The sequence below is a fragment of the Dioscorea cayenensis genome, chromosome 2 (assembly GCF_009730915.1).
Source record: "Dioscorea cayenensis subsp. rotundata cultivar TDr96_F1 chromosome 2, TDr96_F1_v2_PseudoChromosome.rev07_lg8_w22 25.fasta, whole genome shotgun sequence".
Taxonomy (NCBI): Eukaryota; Viridiplantae; Streptophyta; class Magnoliopsida; order Dioscoreales; family Dioscoreaceae; genus Dioscorea; species Dioscorea cayenensis.
The window spans coordinates 23,762,948-23,790,177 of NC_052472.1; the positions used below are offsets into that span (position 1 = coordinate 23,762,948).

Sequence of the window (27,230 nt, forward strand, 5' to 3'; positions counted from 1 at the left end):
GGATGACATTTGTACAGATAAAACACCGGCGTTTTGTCGAAATTGCTAATGCCACTCTAAACCTCCCAGAGTGGTGGAACCCATTCCTTCCCAGGCTTCATTGTTTCCAACTTCTTCAGTGTCAAGTCCTTCTCTGTCACCATCCCAGCATCCACTGCCATTTTCATCTGAAATTAAGAAATAATAATGTAAATTCTAATTACACATATAATTCATATCATTAAGAGAAATTAAGAAATAATAATGCTTCTAATCACACACATAATTCATATCATTAAGAAAATTACAAACACTTACAGTGATTATAAACTAGCTTCTCTTTATGATCCTCAAACCTCTCTTTTCCCCTCCTTAATTTTGGCTTTGGATCATCACCAAGAACAACCATGTATTTTGGACAGCAAGTCCTCTCAACTTCACCTGACAAATCAATCATCCAGACTAACAATTGAAACAAATCATAGCTACAATTTCTGATAATTAAATGACAATTTGACATGCTTTTGCAGAAACATTAAGCTTCTAATTGACAGTATAAGGTTATTCTCCATAATTTCAATTACAAAGCAAACTTTTTTTCACTTGATAAAAAATTTAGCATGTTCTTGAACAAACAATAAGCTTCTAGTTGGCAGTAAAAAATAATTCTCCATAATTTCAATTCCAGAACAGACACCACTTCACACTGATGAAACATTAGCTTCTAAGTGACAGTATAAGTTAATTTTTCATAATTTCAATTAAAAAAAAAATCACCTTTGATTCAACAAAGTTCTATAAATTCCAAACAATCATAGTATATTGGCACCATGTCCCCTGCGTGCGGGCAAAGACAGGATTGAATCCCCGCAATGGGGTGAGAGCGCATGATATATTTAGAAAACCTCAACACATTGACTATGGCTTGTTCATTTTGTCAAAAAAAAAAAATATCAAGAAATGTCTAACAAGAGTGAAAACAAACCTGAGAGAGTTTCTCTTTTATTTGAATTTTGTTCGCCCTTTGTGGATTCTACATCAAAATTTTCACCTTCATCTCTCACAATCTCTCCATCAGAATGTCTGAACTGCTTAAAAACATCTTCATCAAGAACAAAATCATTACTCTTATTCTTTGAATCTTTAGCAACAGATCCAATTGATGCAAAACATCTCTGCTTTTCCTACCAATCAGTATCACATCATTAATATCACCAAAAACTGGTAGAAATTTCACTAATAAATAAATAAATAAATAAATAAAAGATTAACTTACCTGGATTGATTTCTTGCTGGATTTACTAATCTTTTTATCCAAAAACTCAGACAAAGAGATTGATTGTTTCCCTCCTTGTCTGCAAACAAAATCACTAAAAACTCAAAGAAGAGAAGAAAATCATGGAATCATAATAAAGATGAGAGACAAAAAGGAGAAGCAAAGAGAGCACCTGGATTTAGAGAGGAGAGAAGATGAAAGTGATGCTTGCCCAAATGGTCTCCATGAATGAGGCTTTTGCTTCATTGATGCTTCTTCTCAACAGAGTTTGAGGTTTCCAGTTTTTAACTAACGCTCTCTCTTTGCCGCCATATTTTTGCTTTCCCAACTTAAATTTCGCGCCAAATAAAAACTTAATAAAAATAAATTTTAATTTTAATTTTTCCATATCCTTGTAAAACCTATATTTAATTGTACAATTTAAATTTATTTCTTTATTTATTATATACTCTCCTATTAAAATTCAAATTAAAATTTATATATTTTCCATTTATTCTATTGCAGAAAAAAAATAATATATAGTAGTTTTTTTACAAACATGTATGGTGATGCAAGAAAATTTCTCAATCATAAAGAGGTAAAAATCACTAATTTTCACACACGAGACTATACTTGACCGCGGTTCTGTTCGAACCGTAGAACCAAACCGGAACCGCCACTATTGGAACCGAACTAGAACCGTAAAAAAAGTTTCGGTTCCAAACCGGAACTTTGAACAGAAACTTTAAGGTTCCGGTTAAGGTTCTTATGAGTTGAAAACAGGAACCTGAACTGAACCGGAACCGAACCGCCTGTTCCGGTTCTATTTTTATTTTTTTTTAAAAAAAAAAAAATATAATATAATTTTTTAATTAATTGGAATTAAATTATTTAGAAACGAGCCGGAACCGGAATCGTATTGGAATCAAACAGAGAACAGAAACCTTATGACTACGGTTCAGTTCCGGTTCTATAGTTTATAAAACCGGAACCGACGATTTTGAATTGAAACCGAACTCGGTCAGATCTACACGAGATCCACATTTAGGCCATGAATAATATTAACAAACAGTATTGGATCCGAGTATAATAGTATATAACAGTACTGTTAGGGATATTTTTGTATCATACTATTGAACTATCCAATGATTGACATATATATATATAGTAGCTTTCATCAAAAGATTTTTTTTTGTTGTGAAAAAATATTTTTAAAAAAAAGACAAAAAAAAAAAATTCAATTTTTTAGTTTATTTAACGGATTATACTTTTTATTTTAAGCCATTTAAAAAGATAAAAAAAAATTGAATTGACTTTATCCATCCGCGTCCAATCCAAAATCCAAAAGAAAACCCAAAATTGGAAGCCCTAATTCCAGAATTCCAAGAACTCAATCAAATTGGGAATCAAATTGGGATCTTGTGCACGCACACACACACACAGAATTCAAAATCAGTGTTTATCACTGGACAACAAAAAGTTTTTGCATTTGGTTGGTGAACCATTTGCCCAAATTGCACTTGACTTTGTAGGATATTACAAAAATACCATTCATGATAAGTATGCTACTTTGGACTAGGGCTACCCTTGTAAATTTGGAACAAATCGGGGGTTATATGTATAAAAATCCCCAAATCCCCTTCTCGATTCCTCTCCCCTTTTCCTCTTCTCCGACGTCTCCCATCCCTCGTCGGCGCCGCTCGAATCTCCGTTAAAGCCTCGGATTGGATCTCGTTTTGGATAGATTAGAGCTCCTTTTCTTCTGTTATTCTTGGATCGCTTCTTTGCTGGTTCGGATCCTTGATCTATGGTGCTGTTTGATCGGTGAGGTTATCTCTGTTTTTTTCTCTCTGATTTTTAGGGCTTATGATTGATTTTTGTAATTTTTTTTTGGGGTTTTTAAGCTAATATTGCTGTTTTCGAGATCAAAGATTTGTCTTTTATCTTGGGTTTATGCTGGTTTTGATGTGTGTATTTGGATCTCTGATTTTCAGATTGTTGTCTTTTACTCTTTTTTTTTTTATATTTGATTAGTTGTGTTATTCTGTGAAGATGGTATCTTTTGTCTCAATTTTGGGCGTAGATTCGAACATACTGTGGCTGACTGAGGCTTGTACTCAAAATTCAATTTTTTTCTTTTTTTCCTCTAAATTTGTAAGTTGGAAGAGATATCAAGGTAAAAAAGATTCAAACTTTGAGGTGTTAAATTCGGATCAATATGTATTAGATTGGTATGTTAGTCCATTTACTGCCTTTTCAGTGGATGATGTTCATTTGAGTGTTTGAGATCTTTCCCTTAGTTTGAAGTAATTTTGTGAGAACTGTTTGATGTTTAATATCCTGAAATTTAGTGTAGGTGATTCATGGCTGACCAGCAGTTAGTGGCACAAGTCCAAGACCATGGTTTGGTTGCTAGTGATCATTCTTTAGTTATTGGCCAAGAGTTTCAGGATGTGGAAAGTTGCAGAAGAGCACTAAAGGAGATTGCCATTGCTTTACATTTTGAGCTTCGGATAGTGAAGTCTGACCGTAGTAGATTCATTGCCAAGTGCTCCAAAGAAGGATGCCCATGGAGAATTCATGTGGCAAAGTGCCCTGGAGTGCCGACTTTCTCAATTCGAACTTTGCATTCTGATCATACTTGTGAAGGTGTCCGCAATCTTCATCACCAGCAAGCTTCTGTTGGATGGGTGGCAAGATCAGTGGAGGCCCGTTTGAGAGATAACCCTCAGTATAAACCGAAGGAGATATTGCAGGATATTCGTGAGCAGCACGGAGTTGCTGTGTCTTATATGCAGGCATGGAGGGGAAAGGAGCGGAGTATGGCTGCAGTTCATGGTACTCTTGAGGATGGGTATCGTCTTCTCCCTGCATACTGTGAGCAGATTAGGAGAACAAATCCTGGAAGTATTGCGGTGGTTTATGCTACTGGTCCTGAGAATTGCTTCCACCGTTTGTTTATTTCCTACAGGGCATTGATATATGGATTTCTACAAGCTTGTAGACCACTTCTGGAGCTTGATAAAGCACAACTCAAGGGGAAATACCTTGGAACCTTGCTTTGTGCTTCTGCTGTAGATGCAAATGATACATTGTTCCCGTTAGCATTTGCAGTTGTGGATTCTGAGACTGATGATAATTGGATGTGGTTTCTTTCAGAGCTGCGAAAATTGCTTGGAGTGAGTACAGATAAGATGCCGATTTTGACAATTTTATCAGAGAGGCAAAATGGTGTTGTTGAAGCAGTGGAAACTCATTTCCCCAGTGCCTATCATGGATTTTGTTTGCGCCATGTGAGTGAGAGCTTCCGGGATGAATTTAAGAATTCGAAACTGGTCAATCTTTTTTGGAATGCTGTTTATGCGCTCACTGCAGCTGAGTTCGAGTTGAAGGTGGCTGAGATGATGGAGGTCCAAGACGTCATGCCTTGGTTCCATCGCTATCCACCTAATCTCTGGGCTGTCGCATACTTTGAGGGTGTGAGATATGGCCATTTCACTCTCGGAATTACCGAATTATTATATAACTGGGCTCTCGAGGGTCATGAGCTTCCCATGGTGCAGATGATGGAGCATATCCGACATCATTTAAACACATGGTTTCACGAACGGCGAAATATGGCCATGTCATGGGCATCAATCCTTGTACCCTCTGCGGAGAAGTTGATTGCAGAAGCCGTTGCAGATTCACGCTGCTACCAAGTTCTTCGTGCAAACAAAGTGGAGTTTGAAATCGTGTCATCTGAGAGAACAAACATTGTGGATATACAAAGTCGGTGTTGTTCTTGTCGGCGATGGCAAATATATGGCATACCATGTGCGCACGCTGCAGCAGCACTCCTATCATGCGGCGAAGATGTCAGACTCTACGCCCAAGAGTGCTTTAGCATCAACAGTTACCGTGAAACCTATTCACAGGTGATCAATCAAATTCCCGATAGAAGTTTATGGAAGGATGTAGCAGAGGGAACAGAAGGTGGTCTCGGCAAAGCAGATATAATCATTCGCCCGCCAAAAACACGGAGGCCCCCAGGCCGGCCAAAGAAGAAGGTCCTCCGAATAGAAAGCTTAAAGCGACCGAAACGAGTTGTACAATGTGGCAGATGTCATCTGTTGGGACACTCACAGAAGAAATGCACATTGCAAATCTGACTCCCAATGCTGTCCAGCTGAATTTTTTTCTTCTTTTTTCTGATAATTTGCAGTTTAAATTATTGAGCTAGTATTTGTATCATGGCAGCAGATAAGCATGAGCATGCTATACAAAATCATTGTTGTATCTCCGTCATTTGATTGAATCTGAGTTGCATCCTAGTGTTCCATTTTCCGCGAAATTGATTTCCGTGTGTTATGTTGTCTCTAATTTCTTCCTCATGTGTTCTTCACTTCGGATCAGCTGTAAATTTGCATATCACTGTATATTGACAGTTTAGCCTTAATTAATGGAAATGTTCATGCATAATGCTGCTAGAAGTATCAACACTTTGTTATTTGGGAAGCAGAATAAATGGAAATGAAAGTGAATGAGTCAATGTCTGACCAAACTAAAGTAGTGCATTTGAAAGTCAAAGTACTTGAAAATCAAACAATAGAGATATGCATATATACATAAATATAGAAAGCCAAACAATAGGCATTTATATATATATATATATATATGTATGTATTGTAATTAAGGCAGAGCATGGGTCCATGAGAGCCAACTGTTGAAAACATGGGAGTTATTTGGGTAGTCAACTTGCCTGATTTTCACTGTTTATGCAGTAAAAAGAAATATTTTATAGGGCCTAGGCTGTTGGTGTTTGTTTATATATATATACACACACAATATTACACAATGCACAAAATCAGAGACTTCTCTGAAACTAGAGATGGTGATGACTGATGAACATGCAAGACATTGCAAGTTGGCATGGCAACAAAGGTTTGCAAGACATTACTGCTTGTTATTGGGCAGGTAGGGTTAGAGAAGGATCTATTATGAGCTTTTAAACCAGAACCTAACTATGAGTTGAGGATAACTATGGTAGGTGAAAATTAAATACAATAAATTCAAACAATAAGTTGTAATGCAACGTCATATCTTTTGCATTTCAATGCATGTCGTACTCCTTCTGTTTCTCCCTTCACCATTTTCTACAAAACATTGTTATCTTTTTATTTTATCTGATATATTTTTTTGTAGAAAACAAAAAATAAGAACATAATTATATAGAAAATAATAATTGAGAGCTCATTTCACGTTTGAGCACAAGCTTTCACATGGCTGGCTTTCCGAATTTAAAATCAAATAGTTCAGGAGTTGTGGGCTCGTCCAACGAGTAACTAGGTATAGTTGTGATTAAAAGACTTCAAGTTCAAATATCTCAAATTACAATTAATGTTCAGAGTCTCATGTGAGAATTTTGCGTAAGGATTACATCTCATTCTTTGCTTTGGGATTGCATAGGGGTTATCTTCAGAAGGTCAGTTAAACCACTGATGCACCTCCGTACTCGTTTGTCTTTTATTTTATCGCTTGTCAGGATGGAATCTCATATTTGTGAAAACTTCCATGCTGCAAAAGCAGAGCTCCATACATATTTTTCATCTGCATCCATAAAACTTCATCAAACATACACAGCATTAAACACCACTAACAATGAAAAGAGAACTCATCTTGTTATTATGATGTAGACTTCATTGACTCAATGGTAGCTTTATTTTGTCTCTTTGGTTCCTCTGCTGTTTGTTCGGTTGTAAAAATGTATTAACTAAGACATTGCCTCCTAGTTTTTTATTCTGTTTCTCTCCCTTTCACTATTTTTTGTTGTTTGTTTTATTATTTTTATTTTATCTACTATATCAATTTTTTTTATAATAAATTAGTGATTTATTTATTTTATTTAAAAAAATAATAATAATAGAAGAATTGATCTCAAATATAACAAAAGCACCGCCTTACAACAAAGTCCTTCATCATCCATTGATGACGAAAATCAGGATAAGATATATATATTAATGAATGCTATACCAATACAAAGCCATTCCATTCATTAGTTTCACATGCTTTACATAAATGAATATCTAAATATTTTCCCACTTGCATCCTTAACCTACTTCACTCCATTCCACTCTAAAGAGTTAGTGCCAAAGAAAAAATGTAAAATGGCCTATCCCAGGAGAGTCGTTCGGCTGGAGAAAGAAAAGGGAAGAAGACTTCTTTTCTTCATTCATTACTTTACTTAAAAGACACACAACATCACAACCAAAAAGAAACACACAAAACACTACTACCCAGACTAACAGTGAGTATAAAATTTAAAACATATCCAGCCATCCATATTCCCATACTGAATTGACTTGTTACTGGTGAAGTATGGATGCTATTCTCATTGGTACTTGGATATAATGGATCACAGCTAGGATTAAATCCAACATACTCCCCCTTAATCCAGTTGTGGTCCGAGATCGCGAACACCCATCAGGTGCCGCATTGTCGCAAGCTTCCCCGCTGGCAAAGCCTTCGTCAAAGCATCTGCTTTTTGATCCTCAGTGTTGACGAACTGAACAACAATCTGTCCTCCTTCGATGCACTCACGAATGAAATGGAATTTTGTGTCAATATGCTTACTGCGTCCATGGAAGACGGGGTTCTTCATTAATGCAATAGCTGACTTGTTGTCAACATATAGCTTCACCACTCGTAGTTTTCCTCCAGTCAGTTCTCCCAACAAACTTCTAAGCCAGAGTGCATGGCATGCCGCTACTGTTGCAGCCATGAATTCAGCCTCGCACGATGAAAGAGCAACTGTCTTCAATTTCTGTGAATTCCAGGACACAAGACATTCATTAATGTAGAAAGCCATTCCTCCCGTGCTCTTTTCTCATCATCCATATCTCCCGCAAAGTCACCGTGCTCAGAAACCCAGTGATTACCTCTGCTTCTCCTCCTCTGGTATACACCAATCCATAATGTATGGTACCAGATAAGTATTGAAGAATTTTCTTCACAGCATTGTGATGCAACATAGTTGGTCTTTCCATGAACCTGTTGGCTACTCCAACAACAAAAGAGAGGTCAGGGCGAGTATGTACCAAATACCTGAGACAACCAATGACTCGCCTATACTCAAGTGGCATCCATCGGTTGACCATCTAGATCCTTGTTCAATCGTGCTCTCGGTTCCATGGGAATTTTAGTGGGATTACAGTCCATCATTCCAAAACGTGTCAAAAACTTTCACGGCAGATATGCACTGCTTAATTTTTGATGCAATTATCTTGTCGAGAAACTTCAAAACCAAGATAAAAATGACAATAACCCCATATCACTCATCTCAAATTCAATACTCATCTGATGTTTGTAAATCTCAATCTCCTTTGGATCTCCTCCTGTGACGATGATATCATCAACATACACCCCTATTATAACTGCAGCTCGTCCATCTCCTCTTGTGTATACGGCCTGCTCCTGTGCACACCTTCTGAACCCGAGATTCTTTAAACTCCTGTCTAGTTTAATATTCCATGCCCGTGGCGCTTGTCGAAGCCCGTAGAGAGCCTTGCTTAGTTTTAGCATGAGGTGCTCCTTGTCCTTCTCTATAAAGCCTTCTGGCTGAGTCACATACACCTCCTCTTCAAGCTCCCCATTTAAAAATGCCGATTTTACATCTAAGTGATGAACCTGCCACCCATGATTTGCAGCAATGGCAAGAATCACATGCACACTGTCTAACCTGGCCACTGGTGCAAATACATCTTCGAAATCTATTCCCTGCCGTTGCACGTACCCTTTCGCCACTAGCCTGGCTTTGTGCTTGATCACTTCCCGATCTGAGTTCTTCTTCAACTTGTACACCCATTTCAAACCAATGGGTTTGTGTCCTGCAGGTAACATTGTCAGTGTCCATGTTCCATTCTTCTCAATGGACTCAATCTCATTCGCCATGGCTTCTTCCCAAGCCGGCTGGCCAACTGCATCACGGTAGCTGGATGGCTCTTCCCCCTCTGCAAGCATGGCCATATCAAAACATTCATCAAGTTCTACATGGCGAGCATCACTCATGATGTCTTCAATATGCCTATACCGAACCACACCTTCCTTTGAGCTGCTGGAGCTTGCTGTCGGGGTTGGAGAAAAACTCAGTGCAGGTGTCGTCGATGATACAGCCTGTATTGGAGTAGTCACTTCTGCCATCCGCGATCTCACCATATTCACAGGTTCTGATGGTGTTCTGTCCCCAGCTAGTGGTGATAGTTCGTGTGTCGGTTCAACCACTGGTCTACTGACAAAAGGCTCTAAGCTGCTTCCCGTCGAAGTGTCGAGAATCTCTTCCTCAATAATGATCTCAGTTGCTTCTGAAGCTCCCCCGCCTACATTCCACTTCCACACTAAATTTTCTTCAAACTTAACATCTCGACTTACAATGAGTTTGCCACGCTGTGGATCATAGAGTCGATGCGCCTTACTATTCTCCTCGGCACCAAGATACACCATGGGTTGGCTCCGATCATCAAGCTTTTTCAAATGTGTCTGCACCTTGACATGTGCAGCGGAAACCCGAACACCCCGGAGATGTCCGAGATGTGGCTTCCCTACCCTGCTCCAAGCTTCAAATGGAGTTCGATCACCCATTGCTTTCGTTGGTAGTCGGTTTAGCAGATACACTGCATGCCGCACCGCCTCTCCCCAGAATTTTCCAGGGACATTCATGCTTTTGAGTAATGACCTTGCCATTGCCATTACTGTTCTGTTTCTCCGCTCCACCACACCATTCTGCTGTGGTGTGTAGGGAGCGGTGAGATGGTGCAAAATCCCAGCCTCATCACAGATACGGACGAACCCGGCGGACAGAAACTCGCCACCGCGATCTGTCCTCATAGTCTTGATTCGATGTTCACTCAAGTTCTCTACCTGCAGCTTGAATTTTCTAAATACAAGGTAGGACTGATCTTTTGACATGATCACATAAACCCACATCCAGCGTGTGCAATCATCAACAATTAACATGAAATATCTGTTACCGGCGAGAGTTGAGGGAGAGATCGGACCACATAAGTCGATTTGGAGAAGTTCGAGCGCCACCTGTGCTCGAAAGCTTGCCACCGCCGGGAATGGGTCTCTTGCTTGTTTCGCCACCAGACATCCCTGGCATAATTGATTTTGTTGTGTAATTGTTGGTACTCCTGCTGCCATCTTCTTGTCAATCAACTGCTTTAAAGAGTGAAAATTGACATGACCAAGTCGGACATGCCAGAGCCATGCTGGTTCGTCGATGTTCATTAGCATACTGCATCGGCCCTCGCTCGCCCAGACTTGATGCGATATAGACGGTTTGGTGAACGCTTCACCTTCATGATCAGCCGAAGATGGAGTTTGTCGTACATCTCAAGCTCGTCTTCATTCATCACCACCTCAGAGCCTATCTCGTGAGTTGGCCGAGACTCACCGTATTGTCGCAAGTCTTGGTATATAGTATACCTCCTGGAGAGACCACTGTTCCCCATTCTTGCAAATAAACATAATAGACCCCTTTCCCATGATTTCAACCGTGGATTTGTCTCCAAATGTTACCTTCCCGGTGACACTTTCGTCTAGTTCATGGAACTTTTCTTTGTCTCCTGGTCATGTGACCGCTGGCCCCGTTGTCAAGGTACCGTAAATCACTAGTGCCCGCTGCCTCCTTCGACCAGGTGTAGCTCCGGGAACACCTTCTCTTCGTTGAGGAAACCAATATCTCCCCTTTCCTCTCGCGTCGGCACAGTCAAGTTTAGTTCATCTGATACTGCGAGTGAGAGAGCCGGTGCTGTGTCATCACCCCGCGTGAGATGTGCCACTTCCTCTTTCTTGGGTACCTTGCACTGGTTGGCGTAGTGCCCCAACTTGTTGCAGTTGAAGCACTGAATGTGGCTCTTATCACGTCCCCTGCCGCTAGAGCCACTGAAGCCATCCTTTCCTGGCACACTCCCACTGGCGCAGCGTCCTCCGCCTTTTACCACGCCCACGGTTGCTCATGACGCGGGTCGTTCTCGGTGACTTCCCTCTTCCCGAGGAATCCCCGATCGCATCTTCTGCCGTACCTCCCACTCCGCCCGAGTGAGAAGAAGATGACCATCACCGGTGGTGCCACCGGATACCCGTCTTGTACGTTCCTCGTAGGCCTTCAGCCGACCCACTGCCTCCTCAAAGAGCAGCTTCTTAAGATCGCAGAACTGCTCAATGCCAGCGATCACAGTGACGAAACGCTCAGGTACAGTGTCGAACAATTTTTTCACCAAAGCGGTGTCATCCAGGTTGCCGCCCAGGTTGGCATACCAGACCGCCATGCCGGTAAGCTTCCCGGCGTACTGATCAAGAGTCTCCCCTTCTTGCATGCGCAGTGCGTCGAAATCACTCTTCAACGTCTGTAGGCGTGCCTCCTTGACGCGATCTGCGCCTACGAACCTTGCCTTGAGGCAGTCCCAAACCTCCTTCGCCGTCTTCTTGGCTGCAACTTGCATGAGGAGGTCCTCCGGGAGTGCCTGAAGAAGGTGCGATCGGGCCTTCTTGTCTTTCTTCGTGTCGACAACCTCCCCGGCCGTCGGCTCGATCGCCTCCCACACTCCTTGGTCCTCCATCATGGCCTGTACCCGGATCACCCAGCAGGTATAATTCGTCGTTGTCAGTTGCGGGTACACGAACGATCCACCACCGATCTCCCGTGAGGACTCTCCGTGTGCGACAAGCGACATAGTGTTGAAACGGGGATACTTAGGCATGCAAGCTCTGATACCAGATAAAGAGTTAGTGCCAAAGAAAAAATGTAAAATGGCCTATCCCAGGAGAGTCGTTCGGCTGGAGAAAGAAAAGGGAAGAAGACTTCTTTTCTTCATTCATTACTTTACTTAAAAGACACACAACATCACAACCAAAAAGAAACACACAAAACACTACTACCCAGACTAACAGTGAGTATAAAATTTAAAACATATCCAGCCATCCATATTCCCATACTGAATTGACTTGTTACTGGTGAAGTATGGATGCTATTCTCATTGGTACTTGGATATAATGGATCACAGCTGGGATTAAATCCAACACACTCCACTTCACTTCACTTGTTTTTTTTTTATTCAGTACTGCATGCTACTCTTAATCAACACCAACAAAATTAAGCAAACATAAATAATTATCCAACAAATAATGAGATGATCAGACTCTAAAATATTCTAGATATCCTGATCATTAATCCATCCATACATCTTCATGAATGAATTCTCTAGTGTTTTTGGAGGATATTGATCAATGCACTCCTTCCAAACTCCTTCATCTTTCAAATCCCTGTTAACTATCCAAACACAACTGTTGCCCAGAAAACCAGCTCCAAATCCTATCATGAGCACTCTGTGCCCTTTCTTCAACCTTTTCTTTGCTTCCATATACCCAAGAACATACCAAAGACTACTCGCTGACAAATTCCCGAACCGATGAAGTGCCATTCTTGCTGGTTCTAAATCCCATTCACTTAGCTTAAGTCTGTTTCCAACTCCATTAATGACAGTAGCTCCTCCAGAATGAATTACAAAGTGGTCAATGCCGGCTTTGAAGTTCACACTGATGTTTTCCTCTTCTCTTGATCCCTTACTTCTTTTGTAAATTCCGGCCATAACAAACCGGACAAGTTCGGTGACCGGAAGGACTTTCGGTGCCAAAGTCTTCAAGTTTTGCATACATGCAAGAGCCGCAGCTTTCATCAAATATTTGCTCAAAGACATGCCAGTGTGACCCTAGTTCATCTTCCTTCTGATAAGCACTGCTAAATGCTTCATCATGACAGAGATGAGTCCTTACAACGTGTTTGAGCTTGAGTTTTCGCTTGATTTTTCCTCTTTGGATCATTAGTGAGCAGCATTGCGCAGCCACCGCACCGGAAAAGACAGATTGGGAGCAGCATCGACCTTTTATTGCCGCAATACCAGTTCGGAGTTATCGACTCCGATGTGAATATCAATGCCAGCTTGTTGAACTCACTCATAAAAGTCCTCCGAATAAGATCAACAGAAATAAGACTTGCACTGCATCCCATTCCGGACAAGTTGTAAATCTTGATATCATCTCTCATTTTGAACTTGTTAACAATTCTGGAAGCAAGAGATGGTTCCGGAGCAAACATAGATACATTGACAACAAGGATATCAATGTCTGTTGGTTTTACACCGGAACTGGCGAGAACATCACTGATGGTGTGCTCTAAAACACTCGTCCATCTCAAAGAGAGCATCATCGAATGTCGATGTTGCTTCTTCGCCCTCGGAAGATGCTTCTGGGGCCGTATGTTTCTTCGCCGATGCCGGAGTTGACGAGGACTTTCAGCAAGAACTTGTACTCGTCGAAAGCCTAGAAATTTGTTTCTAAACATAAGTTCTCCGCAAATGTTTGTTGGAAGCTTGAACTCGTCAGAAGGCTTGAAACAAGCATAGTCAATGAGGTAGCAGTTTTGGTGCCTCATTTTCTTTACTGTATTGATGATGAAAATGGCTATTGAGGAAGTGAGGAGGGTGATGGATAAGATCAAGAGGAACTCCATTTTTTTTTAAGAAGAAAGAAAAGAAGTGGAGAGGTTGATGAACAAAGGGGATGGAAGGGAAGGGAGTGATATATATATATATATATATAGGAGGTAGAGGGAGCACATGCCCAGATTTGGCCCGGCAAGCCATAATTGGGCTTGCACTATCACCGGACTTACAGGTTGAGGTATCCCTAATTTATAAGCAGGTGGGTTGGCCTGTTTTTCTTTTTTTTTTATTGGTTGGCCCTTTTTATTTATTTTCAAAATTAAAATAACAAAATTAATAAAATCCCCATCACCCATAGGATTCGAACTCATGACCCTGTCATCTCAATCTGTCTTAGGTGTTGTTTGGATCAGCTTATAGCTGACCCAAAAGCACTTATTTTATAAGTTAAGTGCTTATGAGGTTTTATATTGTGTTTGGATGGGTTTTTCTGAATAAGCTCAAGCTGTGAAATAAGCTCAAATACAACTTATTTTATAAGCTGCCAAACATTAGCTTATGGAAATAAGTTGTTTTTGATAAGCTATTTGGTTAAGTGCATTTACTAAAATGCCCTCAGGCAATCTAGTAAAAGGGTATTTTAGTAATTTTTTGTTGTAAAAGTAATTTTTAAATAAACATACAAACATTTTCACAACTACAGAAGTGTTTCTGAAACTAATACATCCAAACGAAAAAAATATGCATAAGCACTTAACTTATTCTAAAAGTGTTTTTTTTAAAAGTGATTCTACAAAATTAAAAAAAAAGCACTTTTTTTAAAAGCCAATCCAAATAACCCCTTAGTTGAACTTTATTCACGTATACTTCAAAAAAATTTTACATTCCTTTCAAAATGTACCGAAGAATATATGTTTTCTTTTAATTTAGAAATATGAAATGTAAAAGAATCTTTTTTTTTTAAAAAACGTACTCCATCCTGTTGAAATTATTTGTGACATTAATTTGTTTGGATGAGAGTTTTTGGAGGTTTTATAAGGTAGGATTTTAGATGAACCATGTTTGGATCCATGGTTTTAAAAATGGTATGGTTTAACTGGTAAAATGGAGGTTTGAAATAGTGACATAAAATCCCCAATTTTTCTCTCACCTTGGAGCTAACAAGGTGTGTAGCACACCTTGTTAGCTGCAAGAAGAAGAAGAAGGGATTAGGAATGAGCTTCAAACAAGAAGGGTGAGGTGGAAAAGATCAAGGAAGACTTCACATGCAAGAAGGATAAAGATGGAATACAGAGGAAAAACAATAAAAAGGGTGCTAGGGATTTGACAAATGAACAAGATACCATTGCCTCATCGCCTAAAAGACTCAAAACAACAAATGAACCCTCATCGTGTGGCCTAGCATGTGGGCACACAGTCGGGCAGCACAGGCTAGTGGCTGAGCTGTGCGGCTGACTGTGCGGGCTCAATAGCCCATTGCACAACTTGCTAGGCATGCATTGTGATTGTGCATGTGAGTACATGTAAGCCCGCATAGGGCACTAGGAAAGCCCTCACTCTCCTTTTGGGGGAAGGAGCTCACACATGAGCTATTTTATTGAAAATAAAACAAGGTTTACAAGAGTTTTAATACATCAACGCAAACAACAAATCAACCAAAATAGGAAACAACACAAATAAAATACAACAACCACTCAAAACAGCAAGCACAAGCAATCAAAAAAGAAAAACAGAAGACAACCATTAGAAATCGAAGCCAGCCAAAGAGAATACTCGCATGAGCCAACGAGGCAGCTCAAAACCCTGAAAGAACAAGTTAAGAGCATGAAGATTAGCGCCGAAGGAAGCAAGCTTGAATGCTGGTGAGGCCCAAGTCTTGGGAATAATATGGATCATCGGGCAATGCAACAAGTTGAGCAGCTGATGAATGTGATGAGACGAAGGAGAAATACATCTGCCATGTGTGTTATGAAACAACGAAACAACTCTGAAGGTGTCAGGATGCTGAATGAAAATATGCTTGAGTTGAATTCCAAGATCCAGAGAGGCCTGAAGAGCAAGCTTAAGGGCATAAATCTCAGCTTCATCCTCTCTGTCGACGTGAAGAGGGCAAGAACCTGCCACCAAGATATTTTAGTTAGAATTGGCACAGAAAAAACCAGCCCCACTAACCTCATTAGCAGCATTCCAGTAGCTGGAGACGAATAGAAAGGAGCCATCCGAATGTGTGAAGTTGTTGAGGATTAATCTCTTGCCAAGCTGATCAGCTTGAGCACGGGAAAAATCCCCAGCATGAGCCAAGGCCCTACAAACAACACTCTGAAAGGAGACAGAAGCAGATCTAAATATCTTATCACAACGATTCTTCCAAATGAACCAGGCTGAGGAAGCAATAACAGATTTAGCAAAATGAGAGTAAGTAGCATCCACAAGCCAAGAGCCGGATTCAAACCCATCACCGAAGGAAAATTCAGAACCAATCTTGGTTCTGAGAAGCTCCCATACAGACTGAGCAAAGTGACAGTTATTAAACAAGTGGCAAATCGACTCATAATCAGTATTGCAGAGAGCACAAAAGCAGCTGGGGCCAATGTTAATAGAATGTAGATAATCAGAGGTAGGAAGCCTGCCTTTAAAAGTGAGCCATAGAAAGTGCTTAACTCTAGGAGCCACCAAAAGACTCCAAATGTGTCTCCAACCCTCCCAATTATCGGACCAAGTAGGAACTTGGTTAAGAAAGTGATACACAGTCGCAGAAATCCTGCAATCCTTAGATTTGGAAGCCCAAATCCAGTGATTGGGCTCGGTAGTGTTGATTGAACCAAGATTTGGAACAATAAAATTAAAATTGTTGCCAAAAAGCAGATGAAGATTCGAAAAATCCCAAGAGCCATTCTCAATGAAATCAGAAATAGAAAGGGTCTCAACATTCAAATCCATGTTAATGTATGTAGGTTTAAACTCCAGAGGAACCTCAAAACACCAGGCATGAAACAGAAAGGAGGTTTGATTGGGATTAATAGATTTAATTCTAAGGTTGGGACGAAGCAAAACAGCCGTGTGACACAACCCCCTAAAGAACCAAGAACAACCAGCAGGAATATTATCTTGCCAAAAATTCAACCCACCATATTTAAGATAAAGAATATCAACCCAGATAAGATCATCACCATTAATATATCTGAACATGTTTTTAGCCATTAAGGAATGCTTAGCAAGAAGAAGATTCCGAATTGCAAGACCCCCCTCAGTTTTTGGACTAGTAATGTCATTCCAACCAACCGCATGGATGCCCTTTCCATTGCCATTCTTACACCAGAAGAATCTCCTAACAATTCTATTGATATCTTTAAGAGTAGAGTCATAAATAGGGTAAACAGAAAGATAGTAGATTGGAAGTGAGAGAAGAGAAGAATTAATGAGAACAGTTTTGGCTGCAGGGGAGAGTTTGGAGTTCAGCCATCTAGAGCAGTGAAGCCTGATGTTGTCAGTCATGAAATCAAAAACAGTTTTAGCAAGACGCTTAGGAGAAATAAAAACTCCTAGATACTTAACGGGAAAAGAAGCTGCTTGAAACTTGAGGATGGTGCAAATTCTTTTGGCAACAAATTTATTAAACCACGAGGGAAAATAAACAGCAGACTTAGAAAGATTGGGAGATTGCCCAGTGAGCTTATCATAAAAATTGAGACAGGAAATGATAAATCTAGCAGACAGTCTAGACGCGCGAGTTATAAGAACTAGATCATCATCAGACATAAGATGATTAAAATTATATTTGAGATGTTTGCTAAAACCAGGAATTAAATTATGACGAAGAGCAAAATTAAGCATGGAGGTTAAATTCTGAGAGACAAGAATGAAGAGGTATGAAGAAATAGGGTCACCTTGACGAACACCTCTAGTAGATTTAATCCAAGTGGAAGGTTGGCCATTAATAAGAAAGGAAAAGGAAGTCGAAGAAATGCAGGTCTTGATCCAATATATCCAAATAGAAGGGAAATTCATCTTCGTAAGAGTGGCAAGAATTGCACTCCAGCTAAGCGTGTCATAAGCTTTCTCCACATCTATTTTGATTAACATCCTAGGGGGGTCCTTACTATCATTCTCCAGAGAATGAACAACTTCTTGCAAGGCAATGATATTATCGAAGGGACAACGGCCAGAAACAAAACCAGTTTGTTCTTTCCCAATAAGCTTAGGAAGAACAATCTCAAGCCTATTAGCCAAGATTTTAGTAATAATTTTATAACAAACATTGCAAAGAGAAATGGGCCTAAAATCAGTGATAAAACTAGGATTGTCTTTTTTAGGAATAAGCATGATATAGGTACGACCCCAAGAAGTAGGCATCACAGAATGAATAAAGAAAAAATTAATAGCTTCAAACAGGTGATCATTAACCTCAGACCAAAAAAAAGGATAAAATTTAGCATTGAAACCGTCAGGTCCCGGACTTTTCCCCAGGGGGAGGTCAAAAACCGTAAGCTGAACCTCCTCCCGAGTAACAACCCTCATAAGAAAATCACGATCAATATTGGAGAGTTGAGGAAGGTCATTGGGAAGATTATTAAAAACATCAGTAAAGGAATCACCAGAAGTAGCAGACCAAAGATTAGAGTAAAACTCAATAAAAGCATTCTCAATACCAGCACGATCAGAAAAAGAAAAAATATTCAAATCTCTAACCTGGGCAATAGAATTAGTGTGTTTGCGAATGTGAGTGGAGTTGTGGAAGAAAGTGGTATTAATATCCCCATCACAAACCCATTGCAAGTGCGCACGCTAGGCCCATTTAATGGATTGTTGTCTTTGAAGAGCAGCGTACCTCGCATTTGATCGTGGTTTTGAAGTCTGTAATGCTGGCCAATTGAGGGATTTCGAAGGAAAACGCGGCCAAAACTTCAATTTAAGATGCAACTAAAGTGCCAAGTATAACAATTATATCATATTCTTTTATGAATGAAGGGCAACCCATCATCCTCAATTTCTCAGCCCTAGCTACCATTCCCTAATCCTTCACCATCTTGACCTTTACTAGAAATCCATTGGAAGTCCACTAGAATTCCACCAACTAATCAAACAATCAACAAGCAAGAAAGGAGGATAAATTCAAGCTTTTAACAACACAATACTAAGCCCTAGCTCCAACTTCCCATCCAAGCATCAAGGAAACCAAGAGGGGATCGAAACTTACCTCTAGATTCAAGGAGAAGGAATGAAGGATTTTGAAGCTTCAAACTAACAAGGAAGCATAGGGCAACCCATATTCTTCTCCTCCAAGAAAAAGAAACTAAGCAAGATGAGAGAAAGAGAGGAGAAGGGGCTGAAGCTTTGAAGTAATTCTTGGGTTGCTATAGTACCAGCAACAACAGTACTAAATAAAAGCTACAGTGTTAGGCTAAAAATGCATGCTATAGTAACAAACTGGTTATAACTACAATATCAGGATGGTTCTAACATTGCCCATGTGTTTCTCTAGAAATCTTTTTGCTAATGCTTGATGGATACACTGACAAGTACACGGGTATGCATTGTGCTTGTGTTTTTCTCTTAATATTGTTTTTGGCTCCGTTTTCCTCCTGATTTCATGCTTTGGCTTGAGTTGTGTTTATATTGGCCTAAAAATACAAATGGAATAAACTGAGTACCAAATCATTCATAAAAAATACTATTGAGGACAACTTAAGTGCAAAAGATAACATTATAATTTGTATGATATAGTAACATGGGTGGGAGTGTTTTAAGAGAGTATTTTGCTCTTTTTGGCCATCTATTATTGGCTTCAATTCTTGTCATCTTGTTCTCTCAGTGGATGGAGCCTTTTTGCATGGGAAATACATAGGAACTCTATTAATGGCTACAAGAGAAGATGATGACGACTACATATTTCCTTATGCATTTGCCATGGTTGAAGGTGAGAATAGACAAAGTTGGTTATGATTTTTAAATAATGTTTACAAAATATTAGATCTACTCATCCCATATGCATCATCTCAGACAGATTCAGAGGCAATGCCAACGTCGTTCGTGATGCTTTTCCTCTACAATATGGTCATGTTAATCAGTATTGTTTATGACATATTACTGATAATTTTTTTTACAATATTACAGAATCAAATCTGGTGCAGATCTCTTTTGGAGGGCATCCACATTTGTTTCCCCACAAAAATTTGAAGATTTGATCAACATATTGACAAAAAGATATCTCATGTTTTTTTATTTCACATCAGAAATTCGGTCAATGCAAATGTGGACAATGACACAAGATGGTGGTAGACTATGCGGATGCCACAACACCAACTTATCAGAAAGTTTTAACTTAGTTCTTAAAGGTGCACGTGGTTTACTGGTAAGAGCTCTTATATCATCCACTTTCCACCGTACTGCGATGCATTGTTTTTTTTAAACTATGAGCATAGTTTTTTTTTCCAAGATGAGTGGCTAAGCCGCTAAGAAAAGCAGGGGCATGCACAAACCTCGGCAGAGCAAGTAGGGGTAAGGCCCGCAAACACATGGGCGCTGGAACCACCCATACACAACCACTACTCACACTCCCAGAAATGTGCCCTCACCCATGATTCGAACTCTCACCACTTTTGAAGGGTTCCAATGGGGACCCGGCTACTAATAGACCACTTAGTCGTTAGTAATCGTGAGTGTAGTCTTGCTATGGATCGAACTTTGACTACAAAGCAAGAATTAAGACTTCATGATGGTAGTGATCAGAAAGGCAGATATTTAAGCGTGCAGCGCTTTAATTACAATGAATTTCAAGTTAGATGTTAATAAGGAGACAATTGACTATGAAGTAATTTGTCGATGGAATTCGGTCCACATGCACGTGTGGATTTATGGTTGCTTGTCGATTCCCATGCATACATGTTTTGAAGGTCTATAATTCTATAAATACAAATATTAACCCAAACATATTATGCCCTCCTTAGTATACTATACGCTCCTATAGACAAACCTATATTCCTTGTTTTCATTCAGTATAAAAGTTCATATTTTTTTGGCAACTTATTGCTGGACCAAAGATGGTTCCACCTGTAGGGACTGACGAAGCGCAGGATGACCAAATATCAAATGTAGACGTATACACAGGATTCATCTCTCTTGGTTCTGGAACCAGGCGAGTCCCTGGTCCTCCAATACACAAGTCTCCACTAGAAGTTGCCATGTGGTCACATGGCCCATGAGAATCCAATTCTTCTTTTGATGGTGACGGTGAAAAGTTAGAAAAAAAACACTTTGATGGGCTGTCAAACAAAAACGTGGGAAAATAAAAATACATTTGTTTGTCCTTTTCTTCTCCTTTCCTAAAGTTTCCAAAATCTAATAGAAAGAGAGAGTAGAGTAGAGAAGATAACACCCTACTCTGGTTTGATAGATGGCTTGAGGGTCAAGCTCCAAAAGATTGTTGGCCATCACTTGGATTACTTTAAGACAATTTATTCATATACTTAATTCCCATGGTAATCCATTCAGAACAGCCTCTGCTGACGATATTACCACAATTCTAAATGTTATTCTCAACTGTACAAATGACCAAGAGGACTCCTATTCCTGGTCTTTAGATAAGAATGGAACCTTCTCTGTCAAATCCTTCTACAACTTCCTTATTGATGGAGGAATTCACAGTCAACTTTACTCCAAATTCTAGAAGACCAAATCCCCTAGTAAAATAACTTTATTCTGTTGGCTTGGTGGGGAAAAATAAAATTCTTACTCTAGAGAATCTTTTTAAAAAGGTTGTAACCCAAATGCCACTGACACATGTATTCTATGTCATAATAACTCAGAAATAATGGACCACCTTTTCATCGATTGTATTTTTTCAGAGAGAGTTTGGTCTTACTTTAGATGTTTATTAGATATTGATACTCTTCCATCCTTTGTTTTCAATATCTGGACCAATTGGATCCCCTCTTTGAATCCTACTTTCAGGATTCTTTGGGATCTCTCCACTAGAGCCATTTTTTGGAATATCTGGCTGGAACGCAACAATCGTATTTTTAATTAAAATTATTCTCCCATTTCCTCTATCCTCTATAAGATAGCTAATTTGCTTCTCTCTTGGATTTTTGCATATTCGGAGTCCCTTCCACAGGAATTCTTAGATGCTATTCAGAGGATCAAGCGTTCCCTTAACTTCCTGAGTTCTAGACCAACCGATCCTGTAGGTGATTTGGCGCACACCTCTGGCTAGGAGTAATATGCTCCTATCATTGCTGGACAAGCCTATGTCTCCAGATGGTTGACTTCGCCGACCCAGCTCGTTATCTTTTCCATCTTTTTCATTTCTATCTTTGCTTTCAGTCCTACTTCTGTTATCCTCATTCTTGGTGAGGATGACAACTTTTTATGTTTTCTTATGTTCGATACTTTTTCTTTTTTGTACTTGGTTCTGTCTGTTTTTTTGTCTTCTTAATAAATTTGTGGTTTATCCACTTTATTCAAAAAAAAAAAGAGAAAAGGGATTAACTTCGGATATTAGCAAGGTGCTTAGAAATTTCATATTCAAAATTTTTTTTATGATTACTGTCTTTTATGAAAGATTTTCTTTTATCTTTTTTTTATTTATTTATTTTTGTATGGTTTCGATATGTTTTGTTTTGCTTATGTGGAAAATGGTTTTTTTTTTATTTTTTTTAATAGCTTAAGCATTATGTTTTTTTTCCAGCTTCAGATATTAGCAAGGTGCTTAGAAATTTCATATTCAGATTTTTTTTTGTTATGATTATTGTCTTTTTTTGAAAGATTTTGTTTTATCTTCTTTTTGGGTGGATGTAAAGAGAAGAAAGTATTTCCAATTACCCTATGTCATTAATGACATTTGTTTATTTTATACCGATATAACAGCATAAATATTGAAGAAACATGTCTCATGTGATACAATTTGCTTTTTGCCACCAAAATATTCAGGAGTTTGTTGCTTTTTTTTCCATATTTAAAATATTTAAAGAGGGCTTTGTATTATTATTATTGAGAACATTGTATTCTGAAATTCAGATGGTGGTTGATGGATTTTTTGATTTCTCAGGCTTGGAGAGGGTTTTGCATTACTAACATTACTTCTATAGTTTTAATTTATCTGTTGTATTATGAACTTCAAATTTTGTGCATTTTCATCCTCGTATTTTGATTTATTTTGTATTGTGAACTTCAGATGAACTTGTACATTCATTTGGCACTGTTATGTCATCAATACATTTCTATAAATAATCAATTTACAATATAAAAAATAGTGAACATTCCCTTATTAAAGACACAAAGCATACAAGAGAGACAACTTGTACATTCAGTTGCCATTTTTCTTCACTCAAAGAAGAAACGAGTTGGGTAATTACATAAGCCATGGGTTCAAGTAACATAAACTTGAACCTCAATCCCTGAATATATTTTCAGGGCCAATCAACCAACCAATTTACATACACTCCATCTTATGGTGAGGCTAACAGAAAAGAGGACAAGAAAACAACAAAATCCTTTAAGTTCAATCCATCAGCCATCTTCAGCAATCTCTACAAATCATTAAAAGAGAGAAAAAAAATTCAAATTTAATAACAAAAATTCAAACAAAAATTACTCCCAACCAAAATTCTACATCAAAAAGCCTAAGAGAGGATTGAGAGAGAATTAAAAAAATAAATAAATAAATAACAAAACTAAATCAAAATCCAATCACAAAACCAAATCACGCACTTGGAGTCATGAGAGCAAACATGGAGAGAGAGAGAGACTCAGATGGTTCTAAATATCAAAACAGAAAAACTACCTCGATCCCAAAGCTTATCTCTCTTTCTCTCTATTTTTTTGTTTGTTTTTTGAAGTAAATGTGGATAAACGACAGATTTATTGAAAAAGGAAAGAAACCGAACCAAGAACCTCTCACCAGAAGTGAGGGGGAACAACAAACACAATAGAAAAAACAAAAAGGTAGAATAAGAAGAGGGGAGTCTAGAAAGGCGGAAGGCACCATCTGGCAACTCAGGCCTGTCTAGACAGAAGTAGGAGCAACTACTCCTAAGCTATATCATGAGCAGGATCGCCAGCAGGATCAGAGTCTCTAGCGCTAAGGAAGCTGAGGGAGCGCTTAATTTTCTGAGAAGCTCCATTGAGTGATTGTTGATGTCTATCAGCAGCTGTTGAAAACCAGGAAAGAAGCATATTAGCATTTTTAAAGATAATATTAATGTGTGGCAAAGCATTTAATTGGAAGATACGAGTGTTTCTTTTAATCCAGATATTCCAGAGGACAGCACGGGAGACAAGATCCCAGAGAATTCGGTGTTGAGAGTCAATAGAGGGTAGCCATTTGGACCACAACAACTGTATTGAAAGTGGGAGAGAATTTGAATCTAAGGTATGAAGAAAGAATGTCCAAATTTGTTTAGTAAAATCACAGTCGAGAAAAAGATGCTGAATATTTTCAGAGGCATTATGTCAGAGGACACAAGTATCAGTGGAATTTTGAAAGTTGAAACCTTTCTTGAAAAGATTAGTGAGAGTGAGAATTTTGTCCTCTCCAGCTAGCCAGCAGAAAAGTGTGACTTTACTGGGGCAGCGAATTTACCAGAAATTTGAGTAAAATGGGCAGCGGAGCCCACCATCAATGAGAAATTTATAAAAAGATTTGACTGAGAAATTGCCACTTTTTTCAAGTGCCCAAATGAGGGTGTCATCTTGATTATGGGAGCACTCAGGAATAATATCAAGGAGAGCAGAAAGAGATTCGGCAGGGTCAGAGGGAAATAAAGAATCTGTATTAATTAGGCACTGATGGAAATGTCTGATGGTAATCCAAGGATCAACACAATCAGAGAATAGAGTAGGCCAGAGGTCTTTAAGTAAAATCCCATTATGCCATCGTTCGAGCTAGAGAAAAGTGTTACCCCCGTTATTTATGGCTTTCGTGATACAGGATCTAAAGGATAGCAGAATGGTAGTCATTCCCGCCCAAAAGAAGGATTTATTTTTAGGTGGGGAATGAAACAAAGCTCCATATGGGTCTCTAACAGAGTTGTTAGCTTGGATGATTTTAGCCCAACCACAATTTTGATTACGGGATAGTTTCCACCACCATTTTCCAAGAAGAGCATTGTTAAAATGTTGGAGGCTGAGGATTCCCCAGCCTTCCATGTTGCGAGGCCTAGTGATTCTATTCCAGGCGATGAGTCTAACACCTTTAGAACTCAGTTCGGGCCCTTTCCAAAGAAAATCACGCCGAATTTTATCAATTTCCAGGGTCACCCAGATATGAAGTTTGAAAACCGACATCCAATAAACTGGAATGGTAGTTAGGACAAAATTGATAAGAGTTAGGCGACCTCCCAGGGATAAGTAATTTGCTTTCCAAGAAGAGAGTCGAGTGCGAACCATGCCAATGAGCTTTGCCCAATCCATTCGTCTGGGTCTTTGACCAGAGAGAGGGACCCCAATATAGGTGATCGGGAGACAATTCCTGGAACAGTTAATAATTCTAGCAGAAGTAACGTGGGGTTGAAAGCCATAATTAGAGGAGAACAAACAGCTTTTTGAGAAGTTGATTGCTAAACCAGAAGATCCCTCATAAAGATAAAGAATCAGTTTGATGATTTGAAGGTCTTCTTGTCCACCAGCGGAAAAGATAAGGAGATCGTCCGCGTATTGGAGGTGACAAATGTTATCGGATTGATTTAAGGGAACGCCTACAAGGACTTTGGATTTAAGTGTGTGATGAAACATAGCACTAAGGACATCAGAGGCAAGGGCAAAAAGCAAGGGAGAGAGTTGATCACCTTGCCTCAAACCTCTTTTACATCGGATATATCCTTAAGTAGTACCATTAATGATGAACTGGGTCTTGGCAGTGCTAAGGATGGAATAAACCCAAGAAAGCCATTTAGGTCCAAATCCTCTGGCAGCAAGGACATCAAGGAGAAAGTTCCAATCATGAGTATCGAAAGCTTTTGCAAAATCCACTTTAAAGATATAACCGAGACATTTCCATTTTTGCCAATTGAAAATGACTTCTTGAGCTCCGACAATATTATCCGCAATGCATCTGCCCTTGATAAAACCATTGTGAGAGTCGTCCACCAGTAAATTGATAATCTCACTAAGTCTATTAGCAAGAATCTTGGAGATGATTTTACAGGTGGAGTTGATGAGGCTAATGGGTCTAAAGTCTGCAACCTCACCAGGTGTATTTGTTTTTGTAATTAGAGAAATATTAATCCAATTGATACGCTCAAGGTTGATTGTGCCCTCGTAAAAGTCATTACAAAGCTTAATAATTGAGTCTTGGAGAAGGTCCCAATGTATTTGGAAGAAGAACATAGGAAAGCCATCTGGGCCAGGGGCTTTATCAGGGTTAAGATTAAAAACTGCCTGTTTAATTTCCTCAAGAGTAAAAGGTGAATCAAGTTGGGATAGATCAACTCTTTCCTTATAGTCAAAAAGGGAGTGCCAGTCAAGGAGGAAACGATTTGACAAGGGGGTGCCAAAAAGAGAGCAAAAGTGATCAGTAAAGATCCTACCAATATGATCATTTCCTTGTAGTCAAAAAGGGAGTGCCAGTCAAGGATAATACGGGGAATGTGATTTTTGTTTCTCCTACAATTTGCTACTTGGTGAAAGAATTTAGTGTTAGAGTCCCCTTCTCTAAGCCATGTAATTCTGGAGCGTTGCTTCCAGTAAATTTCCTTCTGATTCATGATGGAGTAGAGTTCAGAGCGAATTTGGGAGAGACGAGAGGATTCTTCTTCAGAGAGAGGTCTATTTTCACCAATAACATCGATAGAGTGAAGATCCACGAGTAAACTATTTTTGAGCAATTTAGAAGCACCAAAAGTGGTTGAGGACTAGGTGCGAAGCTTTGCTTTCAAGTAAATAAGTTTTTTGGATATGATGAAAGCTCCGCAGCCAATGGGATTTAAGTCTCTCCACTAGTCTTGGATAAGGATGATAAGTTGGGGATTGGTATACCAGAGTTTCTCAAGTTTAAAAAGTCGGTGACGCTTGGAATGGTTTCCAAAGTCAAGGCAAATAGGAGAGTGATCTGATCCAAATCTGGGGAGGTCAAATTGGGATGATCTGGGATATAAGGAAGTCCAATTGTGGGAGTATAGTAATCTATCGAGACGGACCCAGATAGGATTAGATTGTCCATTGGTCCAAGTGAATTTTCTGCCATTAATTGGTGGATCAATAAGATCCAGTTCACTTTGAAGATTTTGGGAAATAGTGATATCTCTAGGATTAGATGCACCAATATTTTTGTCTTCTAAGGAGAACATCATGTTGAAATCACCACAAATAACCCAGGGAATGGTTATGAGATTTTTTAAGGATCGGAGCTTGTTACAAAAATCAGGTTTAATAGATCAGGAATTTGGTCCATAAACACTGGTGCAAATCCAAATAACGTTATCAATTCGATTAGAAAATTTAATGGAGATGGTGAAGGAGCCCTTATGGAATAGATTCCCAAAGATATGAGTGCTATCCAAAGCTAGGATGATTCCTCCAGC

General features: G+C 39.2%; 3 protein-coding genes and 1 pseudogene across 4 annotated transcripts; 1 reads left to right on the forward strand and 3 right to left on the reverse strand.

Moving 5' to 3' along the window:
• Nucleotides 1–13: 13 nt before the first annotated feature.
• Nucleotides 14–1,501, reverse strand: LOC120275447. Its single transcript, XM_039282025.1, has 5 exons — nt 1,428–1,501; nt 1,256–1,349; nt 965–1,163; nt 298–420; nt 14–167 (listed from the first exon to the last, which is right to left on the reverse strand). Exons 1-5 carry the CDS (start codon nt 1,499–1,501, stop codon nt 46–48), a joined length of 612 nt encoding a protein of 203 aa, XP_039137959.1. The 3' UTR covers nt 14–45.
• A 1,183-nt stretch (nt 1,502–2,684) lies between these two features.
• LOC120277330 lies at nt 2,685–5,575 on the forward strand. Of its 2 annotated transcripts, none has more exons than XM_039284138.1 (2): nt 2,685–3,058; nt 3,586–5,575. In XM_039284138.1, exon 2 carries the CDS (start codon nt 3,598–3,600, stop codon nt 5,383–5,385), a length of 1,788 nt encoding a protein of 595 aa, XP_039140072.1. In that variant the 5' UTR covers nt 2,685–3,058; nt 3,586–3,597; the 3' UTR covers nt 5,386–5,575. The 2 variants fall into 2 exon arrangements, with proteins under 2 accessions (XP_039140072.1, XP_039140063.1); XM_039284129.1 differs by having other exon boundaries at nt 3,591–5,575.
• A 6,737-nt stretch (nt 5,576–12,312) lies between these two features.
• LOC120270579 lies at nt 12,313–13,822 on the reverse strand (annotated as a pseudogene).
• Nucleotides 13,823–15,456: 1,634 nt separating this feature from the next.
• LOC120275476 lies at nt 15,457–18,548 on the reverse strand. The gene is made up of 3 exons (XM_039282070.1): nt 18,498–18,548; nt 15,873–18,402; nt 15,457–15,830 (listed from the first exon to the last, which is right to left on the reverse strand). The coding sequence occupies exons 1-3, from the start codon at nt 18,546–18,548 to the stop codon at nt 15,457–15,459; spliced, it is 2,955 nt and encodes a 984-aa protein (XP_039138004.1).
• Nucleotides 18,549–27,230: the final 8,682 nt, after the last annotated feature.

What these genes read in the sequence shown, in the direction of transcription:
- LOC120275447 (XM_039282025.1), bottom strand. Translation starts at nt 1,501, where the DNA reads ATGAAGCAAAAGCCTCATTCATGGAGACCATTTGGGCAAGCATCACTT. An exon ending in TCTCTCCTCTCTAAATCCAG is followed by an intron (nt 1,350 to 1,427) that starts GTGCTCTCTTTG and finishes TTGAGTTTTTAG; the next exon opens with TGATTTTGTTTGCAGACAAG. An exon ending in GAAGCTAGTTTATAATCACT is followed by an intron (nt 168 to 297) that starts GTAAGTGTTTGT and finishes TCTTAATTTCAG; the next exon opens with ATGAAAATGGCAGTGGATGC.
- LOC120277330 (XM_039284138.1), top strand. Translation starts at nt 3,598, where the DNA reads ATGGCTGACCAGCAGTTAGTGGCACAAGTCCAAGACCATGGTTTGGTT.
- LOC120275476 (XM_039282070.1), bottom strand. Translation starts at nt 18,548, where the DNA reads ATGCGAGGTACGCTGCTCTTCAAAGACAACAATCCATTAAATGGGCCT. An exon ending in ATCCATTAAATGGGCCTAGC is followed by an intron (nt 18,403 to 18,497) that starts GTGCGCACTTGC and finishes TCTATTGCCCAG; the next exon opens with GTTAGAGATTTGAATATTTT. An exon ending in TAATGAGGTTAGTGGGGCTG is followed by an intron (nt 15,831 to 15,872) that starts GTTTTTTCTGTG and finishes TCTTGGTGGCAG; the next exon opens with GTTCTTGCCCTCTTCACGTC.